The following is an 11947-nucleotide window of genomic DNA, read 5'->3' as shown; positions in this document are numbered from 1 at the left end:
CAATAACCTTTTTGCATTTCTAGTTCCTGGACACTTATTTTACATTTATGGGACTGAAAAAACACGTTTTTTTAAAAATAAAATTATTGCTGTGATTGGGAAGCAGGTGTTTCCTCAGCATTAAATTATTCTTAAAAGTTTGCTCTAAATGTAGCTCATCTTGAAGCGGGTATCCAGCCATCAGCCACAAAATAAAACTTGAACGTTTTAACAATTACGCATCTATAATTTGAATAATTTCATGAATTGTCAGAGTTGTGTGTTTGCTCATGGTCCAAAGCCTGCCTTCTTTCATTTTTTGAAATTTAACTTCACAGAGACATACAAGACACTTGAGATTTATTAATTTATTATGTCAGATGTTGTAATATGAAGACCACTTTTCCACCTTTAACAATGCTTCTGGAAAGTAGGAACAAAAGGAGCATATCACAGAATCATTTCACAAATTTTCTCCCCCCAGCACTTACCAGCTTTTCAGGCAAAAGCTCACAGGACAAAAATCACTAATTCCAGCTCTGTCTTAAGAGGAACAAAACCTCATTTTTTTCTAGCTGTCAGGACAGTCAAGATAAGAAATGATCATTGTCAAATAATGCAGACCATTTCACTTAAAAGGCTGTTGTTTAAAAAGGCAGGAGAAACAGCCAATAGTAGGTGTGTTCATGAGCGAAAGTGAGGCAAAAGGGAAAGTAGGGTAAAGAGCAGTGGCCTCAGACAACTGAGAGAACAGCAAAGGTTAAAACTGTGCTGGTGCCAACTCAGTTTGCGAATACTCAGTGTCAAAGTACTGCATTTGGAAAAGAGGTGCCTTGTTTGTGAAAACCAATATCCTTGATGCAACCACACTTGTTTAGGATTGAACCTCAAGTGGCATACACCAGTTCAAGGAATTATTGCACTAAACCTTTGGAACTAAAAGCACAATCATGAAATTATGCTCACTAAATGTTGTATCACCATCTAAACTTAAGACGTGATCAGCATATACTCAAAACTCCTGGTTGAAGCGCTGACCTTGTGCCATCTCCTCTTCACTGTTATCATCTGAGTCAGGGCTTGATTGCAGCTCCCGAGGCCCAGGCGTAAGGCGGAACACAACCGGTATCTGACGCAAAATTGGGTTTGTCTCCTGAAGGCCCACAATCCACTTGGCCAAGGTGCCCTGTTCCCCTGCCCCTGCCATACACATGGCAAATACAGGGCCCTCCTCAACTACAAGGGGAAGCAAAAGGAGAGGCATCATCATTTTCAGACAACAAACCACAAAACCAAATCCAGACTCACAGAACAAAACCAAAAATAGCCCAGCAAGATTGGTACCAAAGAGCCTGTCTGCAACACAAGCCAAGAAAAACCCTACACAACAGTCAGAGGTAGGAACACAAGCATTCTAAAGACTGTCCTTTATTCTGCAACTGTCACATTTTTAAAAAATCAGCAACAGCACTCTCCCTTGCTATGCATGAGATTCTGTGCAGAATCTGAGTTTTGAGACTCCAAGTGTTTAGAAAGGCTCTTATGGATGGGCAGGGAAGCAACTTCTACAGAACACCGTGCTCAAAGAAAGCATTCTGCATGTATGTTGTGTAAGTAAGAGCCCTAAACAACAGGATATCTGAAAGGTAGCCGCCTCCCATATAAACCTACTAGAAATTTGAGATCTCTAGAGGAGGACCAGTTGTATTGTTACCACTTAATGAAGTTAGACTGTGGGTACACGTAACAGGACTTTCTATGTAGCAGTGCCTCAAATGTGAAACTCTTTATCCAAGGAGGTTATGTTGGCCCCATCTCTTTTAAGGTCCTGATAGGTAGCCAAAACATGGCATTCTATGTTTTAAATTGCTGTGTTAACTGTTTTAAAACTAGAAACTAGGATTGTTTTAGGCTGCTTTTAAGAATGTTTAAAGAACAATTTAATCATTTCAAAAATGTTTTAATCTTTGTATTGTACAGTATTGTATTGTTTATCACCTCAGCAGACCTTGTGAGCTGGGAGGCAATACAGAAATACTTTAAACAAACAAACATCTAGCCTAACTCTACATTTCTAAATCTACTACTTTCACAGCAAGGGCAGGTTCTAAGAAAAGCTCAGAGGTTATTGTCAATGGAAGACAAAGCAAATGTTGTGTTATTAATATTGCTATGCCCATCCTTTTAATGCTTTGAATAATTTCATCCTGCTAAGAATTGTTTCTTTCCTGGGTTCCCATTGCTGCCAAACTGATAAAAGAAAAAGTACCTACACAAATGACAAGTATGGTGCCTACCTTCATCAATATCAAAGTCCATGTCATCCCACATGTCCCTTTCCAAGTCAATATCCAGATGCATGGGGTAGTAAAAATTCCTCTCTGGGTCAATAATTTCTTCCTTCTGTGAATAAAAAGAAGATGAGCACAATAAGCCTTGGTCCAGGCCTTGGAGGTAGAGAGGAACTGCTGGACCTCTTACCCTTTCCCTCCACCACTCCCTTCTCCTTCTGTGTCATGTCTTTTTAGATTGTAAGCCCGAGGGCAGGGAATCATCTAACTAAAAAGATTGTATGTACAGCGCTGTGTAAATTTACAGCGCTTCATAAATAAAGGTTAATAATAATAATAATAATAATAACTATTTAAATAACCATCAAACTAATCTGCTGTTTCAAGGGAGTCTTCACATCCCAACAAGAAAGCTCCAATGAAGAGGAAAATCAGATATCTTTTCCATCCCACTGGAACTAGATGCTTCAGATGATACTACAGAACAAAGACTTAAGAGTAGTATCTTGCTATTTTCTCATTTCAATAAATGCTAACACACATCCAAAGCATGACAATGCTTGGTCTGGCCTATCCATGCTGACACCCAGTGCTTGGACTAGCCTTCTTGAAACCTGCTTAAACGTACTCATAATTCCTTCAGCATACAGTATATGTTTATTGCTAGATACATCCTTTAGTGAAGATGGGAGGGAGAAATGCAGCCCTAACAACTTTTTTGTTCCCCTGGCGATATAGGCAGGACTTTCCTGGAAGCCTCAAGAATAGCAATTCACATATAAATAGGTTGCAGCACCATTTTAATATTTTTTTTAAACTGGGTTTTTTTTTACAAAGTAGAAGTAGACTTTCAGAGTGTCCTTCTTGACAGCCTATACAGACCTAGAGAAGTCCAGGGATAGAAAACTGGCTCCTGGAGCAATAGTTGCCCATCCCAACTGAGTGGGAAAGGGCAGATAATTTACCCTTTCTTCTGCAGGTAACAGCTCTGCCCTCAGCACATAGTAATAAACACATGTCTTCTTGAGCCACAAGTGGAAGGGACCCTCTACAAATACCGGCCTGTCTGGATTGTGGTGAGCCAAGAGCGACTGCTGGTCAGGGCTCTGGATTCCTAAAACGGTCAGAGAAGAGAGATAAAGAGAACATGTTATAAACCAAAGGCTACCCACCACAGTAATATAATAGAAATGGCATAGAAAAAAGACCTGGGGGAGAATGCCACCAACACCCTAGTATGTGAGGCTTCTACAACCGATGCTACCTGTATTCCAAAATGCTGAGCAGAGCTCTCATCAACTAAAGAAAGTTGAAATCATTACATAACTTGTTTTTATTGTTTGTGAAATAAGAATACAAAGCAGGCAAAAGGTGTCTGCTAAATAATTTAGAAACCAGCAACTAGCATTGTCAGGTTTCTGATAGGTCAACTCTGGAACTTCTAGACTGCTTCAGTAAATGCCACACTTTCCTTCTGACCCCTTACCACCTCTTTTCTTACCAAAGTAATCTCACAGCACAAACACTGTAACTTTAAGAAATTCTGTAAATTATTGTTTTGATTTCCTCAATACAGTATTTTTCCCATTACACAACACTGTCATCTGTTTACTTTTATTTTGAGTTTTTAAAAGAGGTGTTGAGGAACCTAACAAATCTGGAACATTACCTCTGAGCATTAAAGTACCACATATAAGAAAAATAAGAAGCAGAGGAGACAGAAAATGCACGTAAACAAAGATGCTTATCATAGGACTAAGTTCACTTTTAAGACAGAGAACTTAGTCCTATAACACAGGATTATCCATGGAACGTGATCCAAAGAGGTTAGTACCTACGATGTGTGGATGGTCAATAGATTTCCCAGAGTCTGATATCTCCACATGAGGCAGCTGTAAGGATTAAGACAGTTTTATTATTAACTGAGACTTCATTATGCAGCCAAAGAGTATTCCCCAAATTTATGATAATACAAAGAGTTTAGCCTTATAGCTGTAATAAATCTGAAGGACATCCATCTAATCCAAACTGAAATGCATCAAATTAAATGGAAGCATGTTTTTAATATCTTGTTTTCAGCTATGGAATTGAAGAAGACCAGAAGACCCTTTAATTATAGAGGCAGAGAAACTTTCAGCCCACCAGTTGCTGTTTAATTAATTAATTAATTAATTTACATTTCCTTCTTTCTGCCATCATGAGAAAAAGGGTGGCATATAACATTTTAAAAGCACACTTTTTAAAACTGTTAATACAAAAATTAAAATAAATTTCTATTTTAAAAAACATAAGTTAAACACAGTTAAAAACAGCATTAGAAACATAATTAAAAGATACTTTAAAACATAATAAAATAATCACATCAAATAGGTTATTCAAATTATCTGGACCCAAGACATGTAAGGCTTTAAAGGTCATAGCCAGCACTTTGAATTCTGCCCAGAAATGGACTGGCAGACGGTAGGGTTATATGGCCTCTATAACCTGGCCCCATTAGCAATCAGGCCACAGCACTCTGTACCCACAAAGTATCCAAACAGCTTCCAAAGACAGCCCCACACAGAGTGTGTTACTGTAATCCAAATGGGACATAATCAAGGCGTATGTCATCATAGCCAAAATGATGTCTCAAGGAATGGGTGCAGCTGCTACACTAGTTTTAACTGTATAAATGAATCCAACCTGGGCATCCAGGTTCATATTTGAGTCCAGGAGCACATCAAAGCTGCAAACGGAGATTACTGGGGGAATATAACCACATCCAACACAGGCTGAATCTTGATTCCCTAATCTGCCTTTTGACTGACCAGGAGCACCTCTGTCTTGTATAGATTAAGTTTTCATTTGTTTGCCTTCATCTAGTCTATTACTGCCAGCAGACATTGGTTTAATACAGAGACAGTTTGCTTGGAATAGGATGGAAAGTTAAAATAGAGTTGAGTGTCATCAACATGCTGCTGGCATCCAGCTCAAAAATCCAGATAACCTTTCCCAGTGGTTTCATGTAGATATTAAACAGCACAGGGCACAAAACTAAACCCTGAGGGACCCACAGACCATTGGCCCTGGGATTCAACAGGAATCCCCAGCACCACCTTCTGAGTTCAATCCCCTAAGAAGGACTGGAACAACAGCAGAACAGAACCTCCAGGTCTCATCCCAGAGAGGCGGCTCAGAAGGAGACCATGGTCATTAGTATCAAAAGCCACCAAGAGGTCCAGCAGAACCAACAGGGACACACTAATCCTGCCTGCCCTGTGTAAGTTATCCACCAAGACAACCAAAGCTGTCTCTGTCCCATACACAGGTCTGAAGCCAGATTGAAATGGAGCTTGATGATCTGTTTCATCCAGGGACCCCTGGAGCTAGGAGGCTACCACACATTCCAGATCCTTGCTCAAAAAGGGAATATTGGAGCTTGGTCAGTAGTTATCCAGTGTAGCCAGGTTCAGGGATTTTAAAAAACAAACAAACCATATTTTTCAGTTGGCTTAGTCACCAAAGCTTCTTTTAGGCAGGATAGAACTCTACCCTGCTTCAATGAGACATTCAGTACTCCCATTACCAACTCAGCCAGTCCCTCTTTGGCTGTTTTATAAGGCAAAAAGGGCAAGAGTCCAGTGCACACTTGGTGACTCTCACCACCTCTCCAAGGATCCTATCCACTTCTTCAGACTGCTCAAATTGAAATATATCCTTTAACCTATTGGATATAGCCTGCTTGCATCCTCCCACTAGCATGACTGGCTGAGCAAAATAGAAATTGTTTGTTTAAAACATCATCTTTTATTCCTCTTAAAGGCAAAATTCCTAAGCCAAAAATAAAACATGGCTTATGATCCTGGCTTCTAAAAGGAACCAACCAGGAGCCCAATTTTGGATAAGAAATATTTCCGGAGGAGCCAAGTAGGAGCAAATGGTTGTGTGCATGAACTCCAAGATCATTCACAATAAGCCAGGGCTCTCCAGTCATTCTAGTAATTATATCTGCATGTCTTGTATGGACCACAAAGAACAAATTTACTTCTTATTGAGCAACTAGCAAAGATCCTGCGTACATGTCTCTCCTTCTATTGCTGGAATTAGAAATGCTGGCTGCTTAAAAAAAAAGAAAAAAAGAAAATCATACATTGCTCACACATTTCCTGCAGAAAATATATATGGTACTAGAGAAGGAGACAGTTCTGACACAAATCTGGAACTAAGCGGATATTCCTTAGCTGATTGAGTCCCAAAATTATGATGATGACGACAACGACAATATGGAGGGCAAGGAAAAGCTTTTCGATTCACTTTGTCACCTCCTCTTCCACATCACCAGTTGGAAAAATGAGAATGAGCAGCTGGAGCAAACTGTCCCTTACCCACAAGTCCTGCCAGCTTATACTGCTGAAAACTAGTGTTCATGTTAAGCTGCAGAGAGAATAGAGAACCTCTTGCACCAAGAGCCTTGACTTACTTGATATACTGTAACCCTGGCATCCAAGTCAGCTGCGATCCTCTGAAGACTCAGCCTCGCAAGATCAACTGGGTCCTGAGGCAGAGGATCTGGAACTGGGTAAGGGTTGATGTGCTTGAATTTAGGAAACCAGTACATGAGCCTTTGGTATTTCCTCATAGGATGGCTCTTGTTCCCAAAGATCTGTAGCAGCAGGAACTTTGTCTCCTTGTTTGGCATGACACCTTCAAGGCAAGAGGAAAGATGTACCAATGAACTGAAATCTCCTTTGCTACTCATGATTCAAAGGGAATTAAATAGGACTTCAAATGTGTGGAAATGCGCTTGCAAGCTGCAGTTAGCCAATCTATCAGCAGGGGCCAATTTTAATTGGTGTGAATGAAAGCTAAAGGTATTTAAGGGATTTTTAAGTATTTTAATTTTTTTCCTGTTTCTGCTGGATTGCTGGTATTGATGATTTAGTATTACAGATAGATAGATTTTACTTCAGAGTTTTAATCAGGATCCAGCAGGGCCAGTATGCTGATAGAGTGGCTTTTTGTCAACAAAAGCAAGGAAGGATAGTAATCCCCCTTCTCTTCTGCAGCCCCCTGTGCCCCCTTCAGACCTAGGCCAGATGTTTGAGCAGGTTTTTGGGAGACATAAAGAGCTATATGGGGCAAGAAGGAGAAAGTCCTATCATGCAGGCAGATGTGCACTAGCATGACACTGGGGTTCACACCAGTGCCAACTGCCTGGGTCTCAAAACATTTTGGGGATGACCCTGGTCTTACCACCCCCACAGGAATGTTTGATAGGAATAAAAGAGAGAGCCTTCCTCCCAGGACCCTGTTGTCATTCAACTAGCAGGCAAAGATATTTTTTTTACTAATTTAGGCGTTTAGCTACTAAATAGCTGAACAAGTGGATGAGAAAGGGCCTTTGTTTTTAAAATTGCTTTTAATTCAACTACGTTGTAATACTGGAATTTGTGAGTTAATATTATAATATTTGGAGGAGAGGGTAAAACTCATTTTTAATCTGGCTGTACACTGTATATTGACTCCTAGTTTTGAAATAAGTATATAAATCAAATAAAGAAGGATATTAGAAATTATATGTTTTAAGAATTAGGAAAAGCTGGCCAGGTAAGCCCTGTTGAGACATTTGTCTAAATGCATCAGGGCTCCAGGTGGGTAGATAAACAGGACCACATTTACCGGGGTACCACTGTCTATACGCTTACTGTATACCAACTGTCCCCTGCTTTCAGCCTCTTCTCTACCTGTGTTCTGCAAAGAAGGTTGAAGGGATGCTCCACTCATTCACTTGAATGCAAGCAGAATGCTCCATGCAGTCAGTAAGGCTGCTTTATCAGGGTCTCAGAACATCTGGAATAGTCTATGTGCATTCAAGTAGATATGAGTAGATTGCCCCCTTCAGACATTGCAGTACAAGACAACAAGGAGAGAGAGGGGGTCAGGGACTGAAGAGGTATGGCCTCACTCCCATTCAGGCTCTAAGGCAAGGATGGGAAAATGAAATGGGGTAGGGATGACTCCCAATTGCCATTTCCATGTTCACTGGGCCAATGTGGAGCTAGCAAGGTTGGAAAAAGGTTTGGAGTTTATCCTGCAGGCTTCATGGAGCAGCATTTTGGCTATTTTTGTTCTTTTTCAGGTGACTTTTTTTCACTTGACTTTTTTAAGGATCAAGGCTTTTTTTGGGGGGGGGGGGTCAGGATCAGCTGCAAGAAGAGGCTGGTTCTGTTTCTAGCCTGTGAGCTGTAATTTAGCTATCTTTTTTATAAGACTATAAATTGAGAGCCACAGATAGATGTGGCAATGTGCAAAAAATAGATTATAACATGGAATAATAATCTAAAAAGATATTTAAGTGGTCAGATGTTTTTGGAAAAGCTAGAGACAGAATTTTCCATTAACCTGGATCTCTTTCAAACAGGCTCAAGTGGATATACTAGTTCTCCTATGGCTATTTCAATGAAAAGCCAGCATATTAGGAAGTAGAGAGATCTTGTAGCACCTTCGAGACCAAGTGTAAGAAAGAAGTTGGCAGAATGAGCTTTCATAGACTTCAGTCTACTTCCTCAGATGCATATGAGAAAGCAGACTGAAGTCTATGAAAGCTCATGCTGCCAACTTCTTTCTTTCAGGTAATCTCAAAGGTGCTACAAGATCTCTCTACATACTGATTCCACAGACTAACATGGCTATATTTTTCAATTTTATCATATTAGGAAGTTTATTCCACTGCAAAAGGACCAGAAACAGAAGAATCAAGAATTATTAGGCTAACCTACTTAGCTATAAGATAGCATCAGCATGTAATAATTCTTATTTCTGATTCTTCTGCACTGTTGTCAGCCATTTTCAGAAACATGGCCATCTCTGAGGAATATAAAACAAAAGTGGTCCAATAACATATAAAAACCAACACAAAGTTCTTCATCACAAGAGAGAATTCTATGAAAATGAAAATATTCCCACAACAATCCATGTAAGTCCAATAAAAAGGTAGCTCATTTACTATTTTATTATATTATATCTTAGTCTCGTACAGCACCAAAGCTATTGTCAAGTTCTACAACTAACTTTGCTCTGACTACAGCTGTGGAAACTAAAACAGTGCCATGTGGCAATATAGTAAGTGGAATCCTTCTTCTCTCTTTCTCTTTGAACCTACCATAGTTCTCCATCTGCTCAAGTACTTGGATAGCACATTCCTGCTGCCGTGGATAGTGGTTGAACATCCTCTGGATGAAATTGCGAGGCACAAAAACCTCCTTAGGGAAGACATCCAAGATTCTGTTATAGACATTGATGTCCTTCTCCACCCCAAACTCTGGCATCTTCTTCAGAGCTGCATAGATGAATTCCACATGACCCCTGCGACGGATGTCCCTCTTGCAGAAGATGTCTACAGCTTGCTGAAATGTAGCTCTACTCTTTACATCCACAGAAGTTCTCTCAAATAATTCTTCTACAGTCACCAAGGATCGATTAATGGGTTCTCTGTCATTATTTGGGCTGTCCTTGTCAGGAGGGGTGGCTGTGCCAAGAACTGTGCTTATGTGGATGCTCCTCACAGGAACCAGTCTGGAGTCCTAAGAAAGAGAAACAGATAAAAGAACAGGCCTGGCTCAAAAGGATAGCCTCTTTACTAAGTCAGTGGCAGAACAAGAAAGATGGCAGATGCATCATATGCCATAGTGATGCAGTCAACCTACCTTTCCAAAATTCACTAACAAACCCATCTGCCTGTTTTCCACTCATAGCTATCCATCCACCCCTTGCTCAAGAAAAGAAAGCCAAGCATGAATGTACCACTGTTGCTTCACTGTGACAGCAAAAACTATTTACTGCAACAGTAAAGCAACACAGAACTCCCAGATTCTTAGAAACCATTCTTACTCAATCCCGAAATACAATGCTCTGAGCATGGATACCTAAGAAGCACCGTAGGACAAAAAGCCCCTTGGCTTTCCATGACAAGGCCATCTTGTCTGGCAACTATTGCTACAATGCCTTTTTTTTCCTGAGGAGAGCTAGCAGCCTTCCTTATAGTGAAATCAAGGGAAGTGACATGGCTCCAACAGGCACAACAAGGAAGGACTGAGCACCTGGATTAACATTTGCTTTAGCTATAAAAATGTTTGATGCCAGGCCATGAATGCTTACCATGCAAGGAAAAGCCACCAGGCATCAAAACTGAATCAAAACTTAGAATTAGGCCTAAAAATGTATATGGTTTTGGAGAAAGAAAGAACTGTTCACAAACACTTCTACCTGGAGAGAGCCACTTCTCTGTAGCTGCAGGAGATCCCTCTTGGAAACAGTCTGTACCAGGGCAGCACCTCTTCCCACAGACAGCTCCTTGGCCAACAATAATGTCCTCAGACATTTCATGGTGATCAATCTGTTCTTCCAGAATCACAGGAAAACGAGAGGGACCTTCTTGCTGTGGTTGTATTGAAAGGCTGAGTGCCACACCTATCACCTACTCCCCAAAAGAAGAAATATCAGTGTCAGGAGAAAAAAGTGACTGAGGCGTTATTAACTTTCTGTTGCTCCCTCTCCTATACACATACCTCACTATTGGAGAAAGTATCACCATTCTGCCAGAGCTCACCAGCACACAACATACACACACATACACACCCACAAACACAGCTACTGCATACACACCTGTAGAGAAATGCTATAAAATGCCAGCCTAGATATGTTGGGTTTGTTTCTGTTCTGACACTATTTTGAGAACCACCTCAGTACATAGAGCTACAGAAAGGAGAGCCAGTGTGGCGTAGTGGTTTGAATGTTGGACTACGATTCTGGAGACCGGAGTTCGATTCCCAGCTTGGCCATGAAACCCAGAGGGTGACCTTGAACAAGAAGTCACACTCTCTCAGCCTCAGAGGATGGCAATGGCAAACCTCCTCTGAACAAATCTTGCCAAGAAAACCCCATGATAGGTTCGCCTTAGGGTCGCCATGAATCAGAAACGACTTGGAAGGCACACGCATACACACAGATACACGACACGCTTGTTGCATTCACACGTTACTTTGGAACGCTGCTCTGTAGCAACACTGGTACAAATAGCCCCTACTACTGCCTCTTCTTTGCTTCCAAATACTAAAACCTCCCGCCTTTTCCTGTCAAACTCTCCCAGCCTTGCTCCAGACTCCTGACCTCACCGACTGGGCGCCGCCATCTTGAAGCTCCCCGGGTGACGTAATCCTTGCAACGCGTCCAATCAGCGCGAGGGTGGGGAGCTCCGCCCCCTGGGGCCTCCAGGCTCCGCCCCCTCGAGGAAAAAAACCCATGGCTTTTACATTTACATTCAGCTTTGATTTGTTAGGTCCCTCCCCTTTTCTTGAATGTCCTACTTTTTACAGCACCTTGTCCTCCTTTGCAGTTAGGAAATGTGGTCAGTCTGGGTCAGGATGACCACCAGAGGCCTTCCTTTTCTAGGACATGATGTCCTACATTTCAACCTTCTGTCTAGGGAGGAGTTCCCAAATGTCCTCCATTTTGAGCATGACTGAGAAACATGAATGTCTATGAGTGTTTTCAGTTTTCACTGGGTCATGTCCTCCCATTTTTCTTCAGTGTCCTCCATTTTGAGCATGACTTAAGCATGACTTTCCCATTTCCCTGAGTCTTTTTAGCTTTTATTGGGGAATGCTGGACATTTTTCTCCCTTTTGAACACAACGAAGT

General features: G+C 41.1%; 1 protein-coding gene across 3 annotated transcripts; it reads right to left on the bottom strand.

The window, feature by feature from the left end:
- Nucleotides 1–332: 332 nt before the first annotated feature.
- Nucleotides 333–11476, bottom strand: ECSIT (ECSIT signaling integrator). 3 transcript variants are annotated; one of them, XM_089487463.1, is made up of 8 exons: nt 11423–11476; nt 10515–10725; nt 9412–9832; nt 6730–6953; nt 4105–4162; nt 3236–3384; nt 2277–2382; nt 333–1215 (listed from the first exon to the last, which is right to left on the bottom strand). In XM_089487463.1, exons 2-8 carry the CDS (start codon nt 10632–10634, stop codon nt 992–994), a joined length of 1302 nt encoding a protein of 433 aa, XP_089343589.1. In that variant the 5' UTR covers nt 10635–10725; nt 11423–11476; the 3' UTR covers nt 333–991. The 3 variants fall into 3 exon arrangements, with proteins under 3 accessions (XP_089343589.1, XP_089343599.1, XP_089343605.1); XM_089487473.1 differs by having other exon boundaries at nt 11418–11451; XM_089487479.1 differs by lacking the exon at nt 11423–11476 and adding an exon at nt 11290–11411.
- Between the last annotated feature and the right edge of the window lie 471 nt (nt 11477–11947).

The sequence above is a fragment of the Sceloporus occidentalis genome, unplaced genomic scaffold, assembly GCF_023333645.1.
Source record: "Sceloporus occidentalis isolate IW3139 unplaced genomic scaffold, rSceOcc1.0.p SCAF_1, whole genome shotgun sequence".
Taxonomy (NCBI): Eukaryota; Metazoa; Chordata; class Lepidosauria; order Squamata; family Phrynosomatidae; genus Sceloporus; species Sceloporus occidentalis.
The sequence above is the reverse complement of the archived record's forward strand: the minus strand, read 5'-3'. Positions and strand labels throughout refer to the sequence as shown.

Coding starts and splice junctions, on each gene's coding strand:
- ECSIT (XM_089487463.1), bottom strand. CDS start 10,634: ATGAAATGTCTGAGGACATTATTGTTGGCCAAGGAGCTGTCTGTGGGA. Junction 9,833..10,514: donor AGAGAAGTGGCTCTCTCCAG/GTAGAAGTGTTT, acceptor TCTCTTTCTTAG/GACTCCAGACTGGTTCCTGT. Junction 1,216..2,276: donor GGACTTTGATATTGATGAAG/GTAGGCACCATA, acceptor TTCCCCTTGTAG/TTGAGGAGGGCCCTGTATTT.